Here is a 22,988-nt window from a genome sequence, read left to right on the forward strand (position 1 = left end):
GTTCACTTCAGACACGCACAAAAGCACTGCCTACCCAAAAATTTTTCTATTCTATGCCATCTTGCTTCTTTATGCATACCCTGCGGCCGATGTGACGATGATGATTGTTACAGTAATTTTATATAGTGGGTAAATAACTAAACTTTTGATAACTAAAAATTCATATTTGCCGGAAATTTTATTACATTTTTATGTTCATGACATAGAGTTGGTGGGTATTTTAATATAAATACGACTGCATTATCGATATACTGCAGTCATACATGGACTCGAACGATGCAAAGACACCTCCTGGTGTCTTAGCCGTTTATCATGTTTTTCAGTGTATATGTATGATATAAGTATAATTTTAAATATTATTTATTGCACCAAATACCTCTTTTCTATGTTTTTTTTCCTTTTCCGCCATTGGTTGCCTAGAAGAAATCGCTATGTAGCGATAAGGCCACCAAATTGTACTCTCTTGATATGTATTTATATCTCTGTAACTACTTTTTTTCTTTGGTGTACAATAAAAGTGTATTCATTCATTCATTCATTCATAAGTATTCATGTATATTATTCATAAAAATATTCAGCAGTCATCTCAGTACCAATAACACAAGCTACGCTTACTTTGGGGCTAGATGGCGATATGTGCGTTGTCGTAGTATATAATTAAATACCTGTAAATGTACGTCCCGCCTTCCCGTCTTGCCGTACGCGGAATTCCTCGTCAGATAGCGCCTTATGTTCTTCAGAATCTCTGTCTCCTTGTCAAGCTCCCTGCGGTTGGTTTCACGCGGCTCGAAGTACACCAGCTTGGTGAGTGTCCCGCCAATGTCCATTCCGAACCACGGCATCGCTGGATAAGACAAACGAACACATTTACACATTAATAATAATCCTACTATCCTACTAATCCTACTATCCTACTATCCTACTAATCCTACTATCCTACTAATCCTACTATCCTACTAATATTATAAATGTGAAAGTGTGGATGATTGTTGCTCCAACACGCAAACACGGCTGAACGGATTTCTTTGAAATTTGGCATGCTTGCATAGCAATAAATAAGCATCTATGCACATATGCATCTATGGTCTTAACACGTGCTGTGTTAAGACCGCTCGCACCGATCGCCGCGTTCCGAATGGGCTTCGACGCCGTACCTCACGAGTGAAGCGTCACTAGTAGTCACAATAATCAGGGTTGCCAGATCAATTCTTCCTGTTATCGGGATTTTAGGGCTTCGGTCGGGAGAAATAAAAAAATAAGTTAATAATATTACTTATACATAATATATTAAGTAAACAAACATATTTTTGCATTGCACTGTAGATATAAGAAAAAAAAACATAGTAGGTATTTGTGACACATAAGATAAGAACCGAATGAGCATGTTTATTGTTTTTGTTCTCGCCATAAGTGTTTGTCATTTTTTTTGTGTATTGTTTGCAAGTTTCGTTTTACGAAAATGTGAATTTAAAATTATCGAACTTGTTTTTCTGGAGATTATTTGTTTTGTCGGGAGTCAATCCCGCCAATTCCCGACCGTATGGCAACCCCAAGTCACATTGTTTAGAGCCTCCCGACTCTCGGGGCTCCACAGTGAGCATATCCTTGCCGGATTCAGCTAGGCTGGCTTCGGCCTTAGAGGCGTTCAGGCATAATACCGCGGATGGTAGCTTCGCACCACCGGCCGCTCGGCCGAGTGCATAAACCAAATGTCCAACACTGCGGGTTCCTCTCTTACTGAACACGACACGCCATCAGTAGTGTAAAACTAACCTGTCTCACGATGGTCTAACGGTTAGGGTTCCTATTAAAACGCCCCAACATTTATAGCACGTTATAAATAATTAATAATCTCCATCACTGCACTATTATTATAATTAAATTGATTTAATTTAATAAAAAACTGTCACTAAAAATTAATAAAACAATTAATAATAGTAAAACAATTCTTGTCATTACATAATATTAATAATTCAAGCGCACGACAAATGTGTATTTGATACTGTTGAGGTGTGACTAAATAAAGGATAACCAGTTGTAATAATTGTGTTTGTATTGCGAACTAGGTGTTTTTTTAGGGTTTCGTGCCCAAATAAACAGAATTAAAAGTAATTAGTGTAATTTTTTTTTTAGTAGCCCATTAATCCGCTCTGGAGCAACGTGGTGGGTCTATGCTCTTAGAAGTGTCTCCTGTGAGAGGTGACGCCTTTTCCCAGCAGTGGGACGTTAATATGCTGCGATTGATGATAAATAATCAAAATAAATATATACTACGACAATATACACATCGCCATCTAGCCCTAAAGTAGGCGTAGTTTGTGTTATGGGTACTAAGATGACTGATGAATAATATACTTATAAAATACAGATAAACACCCAGACACTGAAAAACATACATGTTCATCACACAAACATTTTTCAGTTGTGGGAATCGAACCCACGGCCTTGGGCTCAGCAAGCAGGCTCGCTGCCCACTGCGCCAATCGGCCGTGAAATGAATGTACTATTGGAAGCGGTGATAGCCCAGTGGTTAAAACTTCCGCTTCACTTTTGGGGGCGAAAATATCACTTGCGTAGGAAAACATCGTGAGGAAATCTGCATGCCTGAGAGTTCTCCCTAAGGTTCTCGAACGCATGTGAAGTCCACCAATCCGTACTGGACCAGCGTGGTGGACTGGAGAGCCGTGCCCTATAGTGGGCCAGTATAGGGTTGATATGATGATGATGATAAAATTGAAATCGTTAATAAGATTGAGTTGAAATAGTGGTTGTAAAAAAAGTCATTGAGAATTCTAAAGAAAACCATTACAGATATTTGTTTAAAATTTGTTAAAATTTTAGAGCAAACACGTTTATAGAGAGACAATAATAAAAATTTGGTTGCGGTACTTAGAGGGTGTCATTTTGAGACCTTGATGTTTGTGAGTTGGTACGGAACCTTTCTGAATGTGACGACTCGCGCTTGGCTTATAGTGAAGTCATAGTCTTATGGTGAATTCGATGAATTTGTAATTTTCTTAACATTCAGTCAGTGTGTTGGAATCCTAACTTCTGGACTAAGGAACGTAGTAACATCTAATTAAAAAAATATTGAATCTTTCTTTTTTATTAGCTGGATATCTGATTTTTTGAGGGAACGGTCTTTTCGAGTGGTTGTTGATGGCCACTCTTCTGACCTCATGGCTGTCAATGCCGGTGTTCCTCAGGGATCTGTCCTCTCCGCTACTCTCTTTCTGCTTCACATCAACGATCTTTTGAATCCCAATCTTTTTGGGTACGCTGATGACAGCACCGTTACGGAGAGGTACTTGTCCAGCCCTAGGGCCAGTGCTAATGATATCCTTGAGCATAGAGAGTCCTTGGTGGAGCGTATTAACTTGACTCTAAAAGAGGTGTCTGATTGGGGTGACGCCAATTTGGTTAAGTTCAATGCTGCCAAGACGCAGTCGTGTTTATTTTCCGCAAAAAAGAGCCCTTTCACCTTGGCTCCCACTTTCCGGGGTGTATCCGTTCCAATTAGCGACCATATTGAGCTCTTGGGTGTCAACATCTCATCCAATCTCAATTTTGGCAAATGCATCGAGTCCAAAGCCAAAGTGGCAGCTAAAAAACTTGGTATCCTCAATAAGGTTAGGCGGTACTTCACGCCAGGTCAACGCCTCGCACTGTACCAGGCTCAAGTGCGAACCTGCATGGAGTACTGTAGTCACCTGTGGGGTGGCTCTGCCAAGTACCAACTTGAAGCTTTGGATCGGTGGATCGTCGCGCCAGGAGAATTATAGGCGACAATTCGTTAACGCAGGCGAAACTACATAGTCTCCAGCACCGACGCAATGTTGCCTGTTTATCGGTTTTTTACCGGATATACTTCGGTGAGTGTGCTCAGGAACTTCACAATCTTGTTCCCCCTTCCCCGTTTTACCACAGAACAGCGAGACACCGAGAGCGGTGGCATCCTTATGTGGTTGATATCCCATCAACACGCACGAAACGTTTTTTATCCACGTTTCTGATACGTGCCGCTAAGATGTGGAACGCCCTCCCGGTAACTGTGTTTCCTGCCACGTATAATTTAAGTACCTTCAAGGCTAGAGTGAATAGGCTTTTTCTAGACAAGCGTGCTCCAACCTAGACCTCATCATTGCTTTCTAACGGGCATGATTGTCGTCAAACGCTGGCCTATCGTTAATAAAAAAAAAAAAAAAAATTATTCGACCACAAGTTGGCCCTTGACTTTAATATCACCTGGTGGTAAGTGATGGTGGTAAGTGATGGTGGTAAGTGATGGTGGTAAGTGATGGTGGTAAGTGATGGTGGTAAATCATGGTGGTAAGTAATGGTGGTAAGTCATGGTGGTAAGTAATGGTGGTAAGTGATGGTGGTAAGTGATGGTGGTAAGTAATAGTGGTAAGTCTAGGTTGTAAGTGATAGTGGTTAGTAATAGTGGTAAGTCATGGTGGTAAGTCATGGTGGTAAGTGATGGTGGTAAGTCATGGTGGTAAGTCATGGTGGTAAGTAATGGTTGTAAGTGATGGTGGTAAGTGATGGTGGTAAGTAATAGTGGTAAGTCTAGGTTGTAAGTGATAGTGGTAAGTCATGGTGCTAAGTGATAGTGGTAAGTCATGGTGTTAAGTAATAGTGGTTAGTAATAGTGGTAAGTCATGGTGGTAAGTGATGGTGGTAAGTGATGGTGGTAAGTCATGGTGGTAAGTGATGGTGCAAGGTCTAAGATGGTAAACGGGCATGGGTCATCATGATCATATCAAATCAACCAATTACCGGTCAACTAGTTTCCTCAATATGACGAGTGTTATTTTAGAACGATTGGCGAAGTGTGGTGGCTGCACACTCCTGTCTGCATTCTGAGTCCTAGGCCGTGGGTTAGATTCCCACAACTGGAAAACTGTTTATGTGATGAACATGATTGTTTTTCAGTGTCTGGGTGTTTATATGTATATTATAAGAATTTATATATATTCATAAAAATATTCATGGCTATCCTAGTACCCATAACACAAGCTACGCTTACTTTGGGGCTAGATGGCGATGTGTGTATTGTCGTAGTATATTATATTATCACTAGCTGACCCGTGCAAATTCGTTGCACTATATCGGTTATTACCGGAAAACATGAATAAAATGGCATCATCTAAAAATGAATCCGAGCTAGATTGATTTATCGCCCCCGAAACCCCCCTGTATACTAAATTTCATGAAAATCGTTGCAGCCGATTCCATATATACAAGAAATGCTCGTTTAAAGATATAAGATATTATAGGCGGTTATGAAGATTTGGAGCAACGAAGTCTCCTTGTAAGATTTGGACTACTCCTCGTTATATTTCCTTAGTCGCCTCGTACGACACCTGAGGTAAGTGGTCGGATGGTGACTATAGTATAATGATCTGCCGACACCACGCGACACGTTTAAAGTCGAGACTTATAAACTTACGTGGTGCGTTATTGTCTGGAGGTGAAGACTTTGTTTCTGCCATTTTGATTGTCTCCTTGTTCGAAGGCGGTGCTGCGTACGGAGACCGTCTCGCTTTCTTCAGTTGGCTGCTTTTAAAGAGAGAAAGAGACGAATTGTTATTTAAATATTTCGTACATTTGTTTACAAAGAGGCTGTTTTTTTACACTGCTGTCTCTGAGTACATAATATAACCATTCACTAAATTTTCTATAACTTGTCTTATATTATAAATAATCTTTTAATTACTTTTTAGTGTAAAATATGTAAACAAGTGTGTCCAAATAAATAAAAAAAAAACAAAAGATATTTTCTTGGTATGAATGTGTTTTTATTATTTTCTTAACAATTTTAAATAAACTGTAACGTTATTTTTGTAGTTATTATGTAAATGTAGTATGTATGTTCATGTTAGTTTATTTTATTGTTTTTAACATACTTTATGCAACATAATTATCCACTTTCCACCTTTTTATCGGCTTCACACGCTCAGGTTGCCTTTAAAAGATCACTTTTAGTGATAAGGCCGCGTTTGTAGCCTAGCACTAGGTACTGTTACTGTTTTCCCTGCGTTTTTCCTATTGTGTTACAAAAAAGTTTTTCTATTCTATTATATTTATTAATTTACATAACATGCTGCATTGTCGTATTAGGATAACTTTTTCCTGTAATGACAAAAATGTAAGATGGGAATAAATAAATAAAATAAAATAAAATAAATATTTACTTCGGAACTAAAAAGTAACTGAAAGATTTTTTAAAGAAGATGAGAAGTTAAAACTCTTCGATTAAATTCAAAAATTATTATTGCACAAACCACAAATATTATCTATATAGATAATATTCAGGCAATAATATTTCTTCCAAGATATTGTTACATATATGTTTTTAAATATACTGATTTGTAGGAGAGCTATTTGTGACAGAGCTCTTGAGAGGAAGTACTTCCACATATAGTGTCTGCCGCCAAGCATTTCTGTATTCCGGTCGCTGGACCCAGAGCGGCACTTTTTAGTGCGTGTTCCTTTGCTCTGTTAATAGGCGATGGATTTAACTCTCCAAATCTTTGGTCCGTCAAGAATTACTATAAAAATAAAACCACGCGAACCTTGGACACCCGCGTTAATAAATCACTGGGCCATCGCGTCTTTTAAACCAAGGCCAAATAAATTAAGCATTTGAATAAAATTAATTAATAAGCATAACATAATATGACTGCTTTAAAAAAGTACTAGGCTGCCATAATCAGTGAAGAGTTGCTGAGGCGAAATTAATTAAATATTTTAACTACTAATTAATGCTAATCGCAAATTACAAGGATGTTAATATAAGAAATGCGAATGAGGTCATCATCACGCGTTTAATAATTTAGGACTTTCAATAATGTTACTTGAAGAATTTGTACAGGGTTAAACTCCTGCAGACTAGTATTAAAGTATTAAAAATAACAGAACTAGAAAATTAAGTGTAATTGTTCTAATATTTTTTTTCGTTTTTCCCAGCCAAGTTCAGTTCAGGTAATCGCAAACGCTTTATGATTGGCTGAATATCTAATTAAGTCACTATTAGCTAAACAATGTGGTGTTGCTTGTATTAAAAATAAACTTATTCCTAGTAAATTAATGACCGTTTTTATTAAACCTAGGCATCATCTAAACGTTATGAATGCCTTATGATTTCACCGACTCTTACGAGATAGTTATTGGTCAGAGTTTAGAGTTATGCCTAGGAATATCCTTAGATTAGGCGCTACTTAATTATGCATTGCTTTGTTTGTTGTAAGTGAAGATGGGCATAAAGTTCATAATCGCGCGTCATGAACCTAAGGTGTAAGTACAATAAACGGAAGGACGGAAGTAAAAAAACTAAAAATTGCTACGAATTATAAGTTTTGTTAATATTAATGTTACATGATTAATAAAATTCGAGATTTAAAATAAAAACTATTACTCTTTAAATTTATTAATGTAATGAAACTTAACAATTAATTAATTTATTATTCATCATCAGCTTTGACCTCTCACGTCTAGACACAGGCCTCGTCTCTCATAGGGGAGACGGTTTTAGAGCATAAACCCACCACGCTACTCCAGTGCGGGTTGGTGGGCTATTCATTTAAGTTACTTACGCAATTTAAATTAATAGCATATATTAGGTATTATATAAAATCGCGGGTGAGTCTAGTCACATCACAGTAGTCTAGTTATCTAGTCTTTAAGAACAGTAGGTACTAGGCTAACATAACCAGTGAAGAGATTACCTGCCTAGTAAGCCTCGTCCAAAGTGGCCTGAATGTATGTTAATTGGAATATTTGTCGGACAGACGGGTGACCTACCGATGGTTAGTGGAAAACCATCGCCTATAAACAGAGCAACACTTCGCAGGGCATACAAGGAACACGTCATACAGAGTGCCGATACCGCCCTGTGTCCATCAACCTGAGCCGTAGGTGTTAAGCCTCATGCGCCAATAATAACACCGGCAACCGAACCGAAACGGCAATGCTGCTTTACGGGCGAAATAACCTAGGCGGTAGTACTACCACGTACGAGCTCTGTCACTCTACCTGAAGTTATCTTAACATAATATAAATTGTAAGTACCAGGCTACCATAATCAGCAAAGAGTTTTACCTGACGAGACTTCTAGCGCCGCGCTCGGGCCGACAGGCCGCGAGGCAGCCCTCACAGCGGTGTAGGCGCATCTGTTGACAAAGAGAAACTCTATTAAAATACCACCAAGCTTAAATATTATTTAATAATTTTATATGAATTATTATATAACATAATATTATTCAGTTTCTGTGCTAAATCAAATGCAATGTATTCTATCTCATTCCCTCCTGTACATTTATGTGTTTTCATTTTAATTTTCATTTCCTCGAGTTTCAAATAACAATGTAAGAAGTTTCACTACAAAACATTCATTTAATATTTAAGCCAGGTCATTGACCTCAAAACAGATTAAATAGTTAATTTACGTATGTATTCTGTATTACGTAAATAATGCCAATAATAAAATAATAACTCGCGTCTATTCTTTAACATAGTTTTAAAAAGTTATATGTGCTCGCGATACATTGAACGAATCAATTTGAAAATCACGCGTTAGAAGTTATACTTCTTTGGCGTAACAAGATATTTTTTTTTTATCTTTCGCCTTATTCTACGTTTGTAGAAAAAAAACGACACTAACAATAGAAAAAAGGTATTTTATACATTTAAAGTTTCATCATAACGCATCATCTAGTTAAAAAAAAGTTTATTTGAATATCACAAATAAATACATATAGGGCAGTGGCGTGCACTTCATACATGCACAAAAGCAGTGCTTACCCTAAAATTGATATATATAACTCTTGTAGGAGGAGGATTATTGCCATTTATGCAATTTTCCTACTATATGCATACCCTAGTAAGAAACCCAGTGCACGCCACTGATATAGGGAATACAGTTGTCAGTTCTCACGCAAACATACATTGAAGTCCTTGCTTTTACTTTGTTGACTACTGGGTGTCAGTTGAGACGGTGCGCGCGCGCATCGTAAAAAATTACTTTCATAATTTTTCCCTAAAGCGCCGAGAGAAGTATAACTTCAAATAGTTACTTGTACAGACTTATTCAGCTGCGGCTGGTGATTAAATAAAAGGTCAAAAGGTCGAGAACTTATCGCGTCACATTGTCATGGTATGATTGTCATCTACGTCACACAATAATTGGCACTGGCATAATATCGCTCGCATTGCATGCATTCCATACGTATTCTTCGTTCACACCTGATCGGGATGTCATTATTATTTGTTACTAGCGTACCTGACGAGTGATATTTTCTTGTTCCATCAGTCCGCTATTTTTTTTTTTAAATTAAATATACTACGACAATACACACATCGCCATCTAGCCCCAAAGTAAGCGTAGCTTGTGTTATGGGTACTGAGATAGCTGATGAACATTTTTAATGAATATAATACACATAAATACTTATAATATACAGATAAATACCCAGAAACTGAAAAACAATCATGTTCATCACACAAACATTTTCCAGTTGTGGGAATCGAACCCACGACCATGGTATCAGAAGCAGGCTCGCTGCCCACTGCGCCACTCGGCCGTCGCCACGCGGTGAGTTCGGGGTATATTTTACACAATATACCCCGAACTCACCGCGTCGTATAGCCCGACTACGGTTTTGTTTTCTCTGCTCTGTGGGGCCGTAGCGTTATTTTTGTATTGCCAGATAGAGAAGAGAAGAAGATTTTTAAATTCCGGCCGGCAGTTCCAAAACTTTTTAACGTTTTTTATTAGCTTAATCTGTTTGTATGTTAGTATGGTTGTGACTCCTTTGGACGTTCAAACTTTGTAGATAAATCGAGGACCGATGTCAATACACTAATTTGATACGATTATTCTAGTTAAGAATTAATAAGATTTTTGTTTATTTATATTAGCTTTCATCTATAGTCGATAAGGCGGGAATAGTAGTTTCCAACCATTATCTTTAGCCGATTTCTCTAATATTAAAGAAATTGATGGCGAATTAACGATTAATTTTGCTTCAATAAAAAAAAAATCGAATCCCAGCACTCTAACTTTTCTATGTTATGTACGTTTGAAGCAATTAGAATATAACTTGCTTCAACGGTTAACGAAACCATCGTGGGGAAACCTGCATGCCTGAGAGTTCTCCATAATGCTCCCAAAAGTGTGTAGAGACCACGGCCTTAACCCCTTCTCCTTGTGCGAGGAGACCCGTGCGCTGCATTGAGCCGGTAACGGGCTGATTTTATGATGATAAATCAGGGTCTAAATTAGGGCTTCCCGGGCGCCGTAGGAAATACAGAGGCGAACAGAAAGGGGCTCCAACTAATAAAAATTATAAAACTATAAAAAAAAGCAATATGTCATCTCTTGCTTCAAACGTGTCTCATTGTAATATGGACCTTTGAAAAAGTACATCGAAACTGCGGTAAGTTTTTTATTTAATCTGTTATTTTCATTTCCTGTTTTTTTTTTGTGTTTTTACTTTTAATTAATTTATTTAAATGTTACTTGTTGTTTAATGTGGAAAATTAATATAGTGATTGACGAAAAATTTTTGCACGCCAATCTTGGTAGGATATGTGACACTTATAAAAATTAATTAACACCTATGTAAGCATGTTGCATGTACCACATTCAAGCAAAAATAAAAATTGATTGATTGATTGCAACGTTTTCTACTAGATGACGCCACAGTCGCTATGAGACTGATGTGAAAGGCATATACTAATTTTGGCATCGACGGTAGGAGAGCCGTAGCTTAATTGGTGAAAGCGCTCAGGCCGCGATTGCCCGAGAGTCGCGGGTTCAAATCCTGTCGGTTCCGAAAATTTTTATCTGCATTTTAAATTTATAAAAAAGAAAGGGGGAGCCCCTTTCAGTACTTAAAAAAAACGATTTCATAGCTAACATAACAATTTTAAAAATTGTGTGGAGATCGCAAAGTTCAGCAATCCCATTCTTGGGGTCTGTTAAAATTTATTATTTACTAGCTGTTGCCCGCAACTTCGTCTGCGTTTGATTTTGTTTTTTATATGTGGCATTAAATTTGGTTGTAGATCTAAAAAAAATTAAAGTATTCAGTATCGCTAAGCCTTCAGGTTTGCTGCTGTCCGCTGAGGAGTTTTGTCCTCTATTGGAGATAGAGGACAACAGTTTGGGCAAAATTAAACACATATTATAACCTCTATAGTACAACAATAATTATTTAAATCGGTTATAATTTATCGGTGGTATGGTGTAAAATAGTCAAACGGTCATGACAGAGTCAAAGGAACCGAGCTTAATGTCGGGATAAACAGTATCCTATATTACTTCTAGCACTTCCAAGAATATGCGTACAAAGTTTCATGAGGATCGGTTAAGTAGTTTTTGCGTGAAAGCGTAACAAACAAACTTACATTCACATTTATAATATTAGTAGGGAAGTAGGGATTATGGTTTTCTTAGTTTCATAATTTTTATGAATTTCATTTCCGGTGCCTATCTACCTCATGATAAACGACTAAGACACCGGGAGGTATCTTTGCATCGTTCGAGTCCATGTAGGACTGAATTGTATCGATAATGCAGTCGTATTTATATCAAAATACCCACCAACTCAATGTCATGAACATTGGTTGTTAATCAAATACAATTTAAATTTTTAATAGTGTTTTATTTTAATTATTGTAAGCATTGTTAAGAATTATAAAAAAAAAAAAAAAAGGTTTTTGTGAACATCGTAATAAATTTAATAAAATATCTATCTGGCCAATATTAATTTATAGTTAGCAAAAGTTTAATTATTTACTCACTTTATAAAATTACCGTAACATTTATTAAAAAGTATCTACTTATCTATTTTATTAACTAGCTCGGTTAGAGCGCGGGCGCCGTGACAATTTTTTTAACTTGGAAGTGCGCCGATGGTCGGGTACCCCTGGTCTATAGAATTTGATGAACTTGTTGAATCTACAACACCATTTAATCTATTAGAAATCCTACATCCACAGCAAAACTGCCGCTTTGCCTTGACCATGATAATATTATCGTCGCCCTTCAATTTATTGTACCCTGGTAACTAGTTACGCATACAGTAGGATAATATTATATACATAACAGTTGAGATAAGTTATCAACTTAGCACGATATTATAAATGGTCAAGAGGTCGAGAACTTATCGTGTCACAGTTTTATGACGACACAAACATCCCTGCGTCACATTATGTGCACACACATATCATTTGCACCGCATGGATTGATTACGTTTTTTTGTACATACATCGGCGGTTATAACGTTAACTTTGATAGCTTATGGTATCCTAGTAACCTAAATGGTTTCAAAGAGGCAACGTACCGGAACTCTAATGCATTATTTTGAATATTATGAATGTATAACTACACCATACAGATTCTTCTGCTTTCCGTGGATTATAGCAAATTAAGCTTAATTTACATATATAAATAAAAAATAAATAAATATACCACGACAATACACACATCGCCATCTTGCCCCAAAGTAAGCATAGCTTGTGTTATGGGTACTAACATGAATGATGAATAATTATATAAATAATATACATAAATACTTATAATATATAGATAAACACCCAGACACTTAAAAACTTTCATGTTCATCACACAAACATTGTCCAGTTGTTGGAATCGAACCCACGGCCTTGGCTCAGAAAGCAGGGTCGCTGGCCACTGCGCCAATCGGCCGTCAAATATATAATATATCATTACGCAAATGAATTCCCTGAAACTAAAAACAAAAGTACCGCCTGCTTCTATCCAATACTCTTATACCCGTTTTCACTAAAATCGACCTCCGTAGCGCAGCGGTGAGCGCTGTGAAGGAGGAGGACCCGCGTGCGATTCCTGCAGGAGCAATTTGGGAATTTATAGTTCCTGAATTTTCTCTGGCCTTTGCTAAATACCACCCTACCGACAAAGGCGTGCCGCTAAGCGATTTAGTGTTCCGGTACGATGTCGCGTGGAAACCTAGTAGGGGTATGACTACCATACTCCCTAACAGGTTAGCCCGCTACTATCTTAGACATCACTTACCACCAGGTGAGATTGCAGTCAAGTGCTAAACTTTAGCCGAATTAAAAAAAAAAATTGTGCGTGAGAGTTTACTGTAAATTTAGAGGGTCAGATTTTCAAAAGTGTAGCTTTACAAGAAAAAAAATGATAGCGTCATATCTACACTACACTTTGATTGGACGAAAAAAAAAACATTGCTCCCGAGAAGATCCTTATTAAATAAATAAATAAATAAATAAATATACTACGACAATACACACATCGCCACCTAGCCCCAAAGTAAGCGTAGCTTGTGTTATGGGTACTAAGATGACTGATGAATATTTTTATGAATTATGTATACATAAATACTTAGAAAATACATATAAACACCCAGACACTGAAAAACACTTAATGCTCATCACACAAACATTTTCCAGTTGTGGGAATCGAACCCACGACCTTGGACTCAGAAAGCAGGGTCGCTGCCCACTGCGCCAGTCGGCCGTCTAGGTCGGCATATTAGAAATAGATACGTTTGTATGGAGAAGCCCCCATATATTTTCCCTTAAACCCTAATAGCACCCATTGATTATTGATTGATAGGCCTCGCCTACAGTGGCGTGCATAGAGGGTATGCACAGGGTATGCAGAAGATATAAAATGAAGAAAATCTCCAGTACTAGTTAAAAATACTTAAGGCTTTGTTTTATGTAACTCTTACAATGCCTATCCTTAAGTTTTTTATAACACGTGCTGGAGATTTTCTTAATTTTATATCATCTGCATACCCTGTGCATACCCTCTATGCACGCCACTGCTCGCCTATCGGTTATATAATATGGACAATTGTCCCACCAGCCAGTTCACCTTGAGCCTTTGACACTGGCAAATTATGACCTACAGTACATAGGTACAACTTATTGTATCCTTCTCGCGTGAAGTTCTCATGTACATGTTTAATTCTATCAAACGTTATAACAATAAAGCATATTTTCGCTTGTCACGTTTTATTAGATCGCTGGATATTTTTTATTGCGACTACCTAAGGTCGTTTTATCGTACATTCTCAAGGCATCTTGGTTATTTATAATTGATGTTTTTTTTTTTTATTAATATAATAGGTGATTATAATTATGTTGCCTCACCAAAAGATTCTCATCATTTGAGTTGCGGTTTACCGCGAATTTGTCTGCGTACAAATCCTTCAGTTCGCATCAAATCACACGAATGTTTAATTGTGACTCCTCTATCCTCACTAATGTGTGTGTTTATTAAGCCGGTCGATTGGCGCAGTGGGCAGCGACCCTGCTTCCTGAGTCCAAGGTCAGGGGTTCGATTCCCACAACTGGGAAATGTTTGTGTGATGAACATGAATCAAGGGTGTTTATGTGTATATTATTAGTTATTATATGTGAATTATTTATAAGAATATTCATCAGTCACCTTAGTATCCATAACACAAGCTGCGCTTACTATGGGGCTAGATGGCGATGTGTGTATTGTTATTTTTGAAGTAAAACTTCTGTGTGCGTGTGAACTTTAAGCGCGATTGAAGTAAAACATTTATTATTATTTATCGAAGATGTTCCCGGGACTCTGCCATTTCATTTAATATTCACTATTTCATTTTGTATTCTATTTAAAATTCATTAGTATCACTTTCACATTTTATAAATATTTTCATTTGTTATTGAAGCCAGGTTAGATCGGCACATGCCAATATAACCTTGTCATTGAATATTATAGAATGTCGCAATCGTCTGAAAATTGATTAATAATTTATTTATTACAAAAGTATTAAATAAACATCTAGAGATTTCCAAAAATCTTTGCAATTTAAAATATTTTTTTAAAACTGTTGAATATTTATTCAATTCACAATTGATCCTTTTGAAAATATTGGAAATAAATAATCAATAATAATATGATTATGATATTTGCCACTAGCTGGCGTTTAAGTCAAGACGCGTGGAGTATATGAAATATACTTACGACCAATCCAAATTATTATTTTAAAATAGCGAAAACTACACAGACGTCTGACGTGAGCGTTACTTCGGTCAGAAGAAATCGGAGTTACTCCCTAGTCGCGCCTAAAGGAGTTTTACTTTTAAAAAAATCTTTCCTCTGCATTGAATTAGTATAGTAAAGCTAAGTGCGACGATTTCATTTAGGCCAAGTGACGATATTGTAACGACTTTTGACATCGGAATAAAAACAATAAACATTTAACCAATTACCGCTTATTCGCTGTCTGAGCTGAGCAGTGGCGTGCACTTCATGCACAAAAGCACTGCATACCCTAAAATTGATATTATAACTCGTATAGGAGGGGATTTTTTGCTGTTTTATGCAATTTTCCTGCTGTATGCATACCCTGGTAAGAAATCCAGTGCACGCCACTCGAGCTGGAGTTTTTAAAGTAAATAAAAGCCCACAAGCCTGAATTAAAGCAGCGTGGTGGGTAAATGATCTATAAAGTCATTCGAGGATATCCTACTTTATTCATAAATTGTACCAGGGTGTAATAAACTGCCAAGAAGTATAATAACTCAATAAACGTTTACTAGGACATAAAAAAGTTAATTGTCGATAGAAATGTAACCAAATTAAAAAAGAAAATGGAATGTAACAATATGAATATTAGAAGCAAAAATTAACTCGTTGTGCAGTTTACTAGGCTACATAAAATTGCTAATTCATTCAAGGGCAATTGTATTTTATAACAAGTTACCAATTAAATCTTTGAGGTATAGTTCAATACGTTCATAGTTTTTATAAAACGTACGCATACAGAGAATTCTTATTATAATGTAAAGGATTACTTAAAAGATAAACAAAAAGCTTGGTTATGAATTGCTCTTACGTCATAGCTTAATGATAATTTACTGTGAGATGGTTATAACAAAAAAATTACACGGAAAGATTTGTTGTGGACTCTTCTAAGACCAGGGCGCGTTTGGAATCCTCGTAGCTTTAGCTTTAAGTTGGCGAACGAAATTATCACCATCCCCTTACGTTTGTATGAACGCTTCATAAGTGCCTGTGATAGGCCTACATATATAAAGAATTTTTGAATTTGAATTTAAATCTTCTAGCAGTGTACTTAATCTATTACCGTTTATACGTTGACTTATCTATGCACATTTATAGATATGTTTTAAAAATAAATTAAAGCTCACAAACCAGTATTAAAGCAGAGTGGTGGGTATATGCTCCACATTCTTTCCTATAAGTAGAGGCCTCTTCAGAGGAGTGGATGAGCACAATTAAATTGTTATGGATATTCTATTCTCTTAAAGGGTACTCAGTGGCGTGCATAGAGGGTATGCACAGGGTATACGGATGCTATAAAATGAGGTATATTAATCCAGTACGAGTTATAAAAACTTAAGCGTAGGCTTTTTATATAATGCTTATCACTTAGTTTTTCATAACTCATACTGGATATTATTATCATATTATATAATCTGCATTACCCTGCGCATACCTTAAAGAGCTGAAAATTATATAAATTGAACAAAAATCTTATTTTACAAATTAAAAAAAATGGAATAATATTATCAAATTAGTGTATTGTCATCGGTCCTCGATATGTCTACAAAGTTTGAAAGAAATCTGACCGTTTAAAGTGGGTCAAAATAGCGTCCAAAGAAGTCGGTTACAAACATACAAGTGAAGCTAATATGTAGCGTGTAATAATTAAATAGTTCAAACAAACTAAAAAAACACGCTTGGTATAAAAAACTAAACTAATTTCTTTCTTTTAGTTTATTCATAATAGCGATTTTTTTAAATTTTTCTTGATCTATTATTGTTATTATAGCAAAATTAATCGGTAAACCATCCACTATTAAAGAGATAAAAGATAGATAAAATATTTTTTTTTATTCAGTGTGCCCGTCTCTCGAAATGCAAGTTCTAATTATTATTTAAAACAGGCCATCAAAAAGTAATAGCTGACGCCCTCTACCATCTAGTAGCTTAATGTATTCTGTGGAATTTGTTAGGTACGCGAACGCCATAGGTTTTTTACATTTGGGTCTAGATGGCGCTGTAGTAATTAGTAAAAAATCTTATTTTTTATAGTGAAAATTGGAATAATCTTATCAGATTAGTGTATTCATCGGTCCTCGATATGTCTACAAAGTTTGAAAGAAATCTGACCGTTTAAAGTGGGTCAAAATAGCGTCCAAAGAAGTCGGTTACAAACATACAAGTGAAGCTAATATGTAGCTTGTAAAAAGCCATCCTACTACTCATACATAATTTTGGTATGTTGTTTTATAAGTAAATTAATGTAAATTTTTAACAAAAAGAAGACACGCTAAGTATAGTGCGGGAAAATTTTAAAAATAAATCTAATCGAGTTATATAAGTTTATGAGTTACGTAAACAACGTAAACATACAAAATTAGTTGGTAGAGTCATCATCATCATGACATCGTATAGAGCACGGGTCTGTTCGTACAACGAGAAGGGGTTAAGGCCGTAGTCCGCCACGCTGGCCCAGTGCGGATATTGGTGGACTCAACCCCTCCTCATTTTGGCAGGAGACCCTTGCTCTGAAGTTTTGTCGGTGAGAAGGTAACTAGCCACGGCCGAATCCTCAGTGCAGCAGACCAGAGAAACTTAAAAAGTTAAAAATTCCTATGTTGTCCCTGGCGAGAGTCTAACTTATCACAAAAACTAAACCCCCTAAACCCTGCACTTTCCAGTTATTTTATTATTGTAACATTGGGGCTGCGCCATGGAGGTCGTTAAATCGATATAACTATATCGACACTCCAGCTGGGGGTCAAAATACACTTGAATTATATCAACTCGTCATAGTATCATTATGTAGATTAGACGGAACTGATAAACAGATAAAAAAAAGTATTTTAGGTGCGCGTTTGTTTTAGTAATTGTCAAGGTTAAGTTTTTTAAATGCGTGAATTAAAAACATCCCTACCAATATTATAAATGTCAGTGTAAGTTTGTTTGTTACGCTTTCACGCAAAAACTACTTAACCGATCCTCATGAAACTTTGTACACATATTCTTGGAAGTGTTAGAAGTAATATAGGATACTTTTTATCCCGACACTAAGCTCGGTTCCTTTGGGAGAGTGGATGAAAGTGTTTGACGATTTTACACCATAACTCCGACGAATTATGACCGATTTAAATTATTATTGTTGTACTATAGAGGTTATAACATGTGTTTAATTTTGCCCAAACTTTATGTAGATCTGATGAATGTGGTTGGCGATAGAGCACAAAACTCCTCAGCGGACGGCAGCAAACCTCTCATTTAAGGCTTAGCGATACTGAATACTTTAATTTTTTTTAGAACTACACCTAAATTGAATGCCACATCAAAAAACAAAATCAAACGCAGACGAAGTCGCGGGCAACAGCTAGTCAGTCTATAACAGTCCACCGGTGAACTAAAGGCTCTCAACGGACATTCTACGTTATATATTAACAATTATTGATTGTAAAGTCAACATCTTCTGAGGATGCTCCGGTTTCGGAGCGAAACTTGCGTAGAGGGTACATTGCCGAAGATCTGTTTGGTTACAGATTCTGCTGCTGCTCGCGGAGTATAGCAAATTAAGCTTAATTTTCATAATATGTTATATGGCAATCATACAATTTCGCGGAGTATTGTGAAATTTATTTTGGTTAAAACGGAAAATATGAGAGCAGTGCTCAACTTTTGCGTGTTCATATTTTTTATCGACTTAGACCAAGCTGGGATATTTACTGAAAGAACACGCACGTAAATATTATGCGACACGTTAAAAACTTTACTTTTGGCAGGTTTTTATTTAACCTCATCTGCAATGGCAACTTACGATGCAGGTCCAGTTACCTTGGTGTGACAGTTCACAAAGCTTTAATATACATGTTACATAATAAAGAAGAGTTTATTTTGTTTTCTAGTTTCTATATTTATTTGTCGTACTAATTAAAACATATTTTTGCTTTTGAAAGCCCAATCCGTAAGGAAGTTTGTAGGCTATTTACAATCACGTTACGATATTTAGGAGCTGATCGAGCGAAGTAATAGTAACGGGAGGGTTTGGCCTTAAAAAACACTCAGGGCAATTGGGGGTGGAATAATTATTATATACATATACATATATATATATATAAATCTCCTGTCACGATGTTTGTCCGCGATGGACTCCTAAACTACTTAACCGATTTTAAACAAAATTGGATCACCGTGAGCTGTCTGGTCCAACTTAAGAGATAGGATATCTTAGATCTTTAATTATAGTCGCAATTTAATTTTATTGCAAATTATTTGTCTATAATTAATTGACAGTCACATGTTATATATATACTACTATACTCATTTAAGGCTTAGCGATACTGAATACTTTAAAAACAATATCAAACGCAGACGAAGTCGCGGGCAACAGCTAGTATATATATATATTTCCTGTGTGCGTGTGTATGTCACTGAACTCCTCCTAGACGGCTGGACCGATTTGAATGAATTTTACGGTATGCGTTTGGGTGGCACCCTTGATGGTTTAGATTCACAAATCAGCCCGACAGATGGCGCTGGGGCGCAGCTAGTATATATATATATATATATATATACGGAATTTTCATCATAATTTGTATACAGCTTCATTAACTTTTAAAAACCATAAAATAAAAACAGGAAACATAAAGAAAGAAGTAGAATACAAGAGGCGGCCTTATCGCCTAATAGCGATCTCTGCCAGGCAACCTTTGAATTGGAAAAAAAAGTAGAGCAGAATAGAATATCTTTCATTCCCTAGGGGGTGAAATTTGTTTTCGAAAAAAAACTTTCGTGTACTTATGTACACGCGATAGAAGTTATACTTCTTATAAAAATCTCTTCAAAAATTTTATCTTTCGCCTTATTCCACGTTTGTAGAAAAAAACGACACTAACAATGGAAAGAAGGTATTGTTTGAATTATTGAAAGTCAACTGTCAAACTGTTTTTAGAAATGTTGACTATAGCTAACTTCATGGTGTCGGTTTTTGGTGACGGGCGCATCGTAAAAATTAACTCTCACCATTTTTCCCTAACTCGCCAAAAGACGTATAACTTCAAAAAGTTATATAGCCCTCAAATAAAAATCGCCTAACGATTTACATTGAATACTAATGTTCTCAAATGTGAGTGGAGTCCACCAATCCGCACTGGGCCAGCGCGGTGGACTACAGCCTTAGCCCCTTCTCATTGTGAGAAGAAGTATAACTTCAAAAGTCATCTTTATAGCCCTTGGAAAATATATCTAATTGTATAATTTGAGTACACGATAATTACCCGGGTAGGACTTCGATTTCCCTTTCGGGGGGCCGAGTTCGAATCCCGGCACACACCTTTAACTGTTCTAAGTTATGCGCGTTCTAAGCAATTAAAATATCACTTGCTTCAACGGTGAAGGAAAACATCGAGAGCAAACCTGCATGCCTAAGAGTTAATATTCTCAAAGGCGTGTTGAGCCCACTAACACGCAATGGGCCAGCGTGGTGGGCTACGGCCTTAACCCCTTCTCATTGTCAGTGCCCCGTAGTAAGCCGGTAATGGGATGGTATGATGATGATATATAATTTTAAAACGCACATAACTCTAATAAATCGTGCTCGGGATCGAACTCGGTCCCTCTGAAAGGGAATCAGAAACCGTAACCACTGGGCTATAAATGTTTAATATTAAGTATGGATATAAAATCATTAAACACAAAACTCACATGATGTATAGTGATAACTCCACTTTTTTCCGTCATCTCACTTTTCAACACTTTGAATATGTAAAAATAAATATTTAAAAACTAATATCACAGATTGAATAAATAGATTTGACGAAACTAAATCATAATCACAACACTATTCATCGTCAACGTCGGATATCATCAGCTGACCAATGTCCAATATATTGACTACAATATAATCGAAAACTTTGTACAGGAATAAATTATAATAGATTATAAACGCCGACAGTTCGATTAGTATGCGCAAATCGATGAGAAACATTTAGAAAGCGAACGCGACACGTCCGCACCCGACGGCTGCCGCGTATTGAATGCGCTTCGCATGTTCGAAATTTGAATTATGTATGCGCGTGCGCATGATTTGATAGCGGCGCTAAATCGGCGGGTTGTATCGCGTCTTTAGACATGGTAACTTCTAATTTCAACTCTTTCTTACGATTGTTAAGTTCGCCAAACTCAGCAATTAACTTCATAAGGTCTTCTGGTTCGCTTCGAACGTCCTCGCTTTATAAGAATGTAGTTTACCTTATGTTATAATGCATCATTAGTATCTGTTGTTCGATTAGAGAATACAGAGATTGTACAATTTATAACTTTTGATACTACTACTAGCTACTTTTTTATAAGTAAGATACTAACTACTTTTTTATAAGTCTTCCATCGCACCAATCCGCACATGGCCAGCGTGGTGGACTACGGCCTAAACCCTTCCCATTCTGAGGGAGAACCCGTGCCCTTAAGGCAGTGGTCCGACCGCCGACAATGAACGAGAAACGAGTAGAACTAGAAACTTTGAACGAGTTGGCGATCGGGACGCGAGTATGTGTGAAAGTGAGTTTCGATTGTTTTATCGCCGGTTTACAAGCGAGCCGGGTTATGAGTGCGACGAGCAATGACTCGCGCCATTCATACCTTATTGCTATCCATACATCACATTACACACAGTAAAGAAATGATCAATCGAGCAAGCATCGCTGAACGAGTATCGCTGAGTCGTCGACAAAACTATAGTCGTAAAAAAGTAATAGGCCCGTTTTGACATTTGTCATCGCGACGTAACTAGTTATGGAACCATAAGACTCGGGACTCAAATCAATTCAAGTTTGTATCAGTACTTGATTGATATTATTATGTATTGCAAAGCGTTCGTTCGTTCAAAGTATTCCTTTAACTTCACAACCAATACGCGTGACTGGCTGTTGATTATACGTCCACTTTTCAACATGTTGAAACAGAGTTAGTACTATATAAAAACAAACACAAAAATCGAGTCCAATCACTATGTTTAAATTAATGTCCAAAAAAGAAGAGCCATAGTTAACGTAATAGTAAACAATATATATAAAACTTAAACGAGCGCACAGTCAACTTTACAAGATGAGGAACGAAAAACTGCGCAGTGCGCGCGGGGACGCTTCAGTCATGTGCCGCTTGGTCAGATACATCAACTCAGACTCATTATTTAGAACCCATTTTGAGAACCAATTCTTTGCAGTAAAGATTACTACACAATATTTAATTTCGATATTCAGTAAAAAAATGGTTACAGCTCTAGTATAAAAAAAAAGACTGAGAACGTAACTGTTTTCGGAACGTTTCGCAACAATTATAAATTGCATGCTACTATAAAGTAAGCGCAAAAAGAATACTCGCGATATATTCTTTCATATTATTTAACGTCCCAAAAAAATTTACGTATTTTTTAAAACACTGCATGTAATTGATTTTTATTTTATTGTTTCTTTCAGTTTCGTTCCAAGTTACATTCTATGGTCTTGCACAAATGTCAAAACGGGCCTATTACATTTTTACGACTATAGTAAAGCGAGTCGTCGCCGGCAGTGTGAACAGTTAGAGAGCGACTTTTAATATATATGCATCTCTTTCACGGACATGTACATTTATTGTGCGTTTCTTGAGAGAGAAAATCGCCGATAGTTAGTCGTTTTCTCGCCGGCGGTCGGACCATTGCCTTAGTTCCCGGTAATGGATGATGATTATAAGTCTTCATTGACACTTCGGGATACATGTCCGGAAGCAATAGCTTCGTTAATTGGTACATCTGTAGAGGCTTTAAATCGTGCCTTTTACATATGCAAACCAGTAATCACCATCATTACGTACAACCCGGTATCGGCCCACTACATGGCACTGACAATGAGAAGGGGTTAAGGCCGTAGCCGACCATGCTGGCCCATTGCGTGTTGGTGGAATC

General features: G+C 36.8%; 1 protein-coding gene across 4 annotated transcripts in view; it reads right to left on the minus strand.

The window, feature by feature from the left end:
* LOC120635096 (pantothenate kinase 3) overlaps positions 1 to 22,988 on the minus strand; it is a 55,938-nt gene that overhangs the window by 18,903 nt on the left and 14,047 nt on the right. The window contains exons 1-4 of one of the 4 annotated variants that reach the window (XM_039906009.1): positions 20,753 to 21,062; positions 8,104 to 8,174; positions 5,453 to 5,562; positions 666 to 844 (exon numbers count right to left, since the gene is read on the minus strand). In XM_039906009.1, coding sequence (XP_039761943.1) covers positions 666 to 844; positions 5,453 to 5,562; positions 8,104 to 8,174; positions 20,753 to 20,788 — 396 coding nt within the window. In that variant the 5' untranslated portion in view covers positions 20,789 to 21,062. Of the gene's footprint in view, positions 1 to 665; positions 845 to 5,452; positions 5,563 to 8,103; positions 8,175 to 20,752; positions 21,063 to 22,988 lie in introns of those variants that run through there. The other 3 variants (XM_039906011.1, XM_039906013.1, XM_039906012.1) reach the window with 3 other exon arrangements.

This window comes from Pararge aegeria, chromosome 26 (genome assembly GCF_905163445.1).
Source record: "Pararge aegeria chromosome 26, ilParAegt1.1, whole genome shotgun sequence".
Classification (NCBI taxonomy): domain Eukaryota; kingdom Metazoa; phylum Arthropoda; class Insecta; order Lepidoptera; family Nymphalidae; genus Pararge; species Pararge aegeria.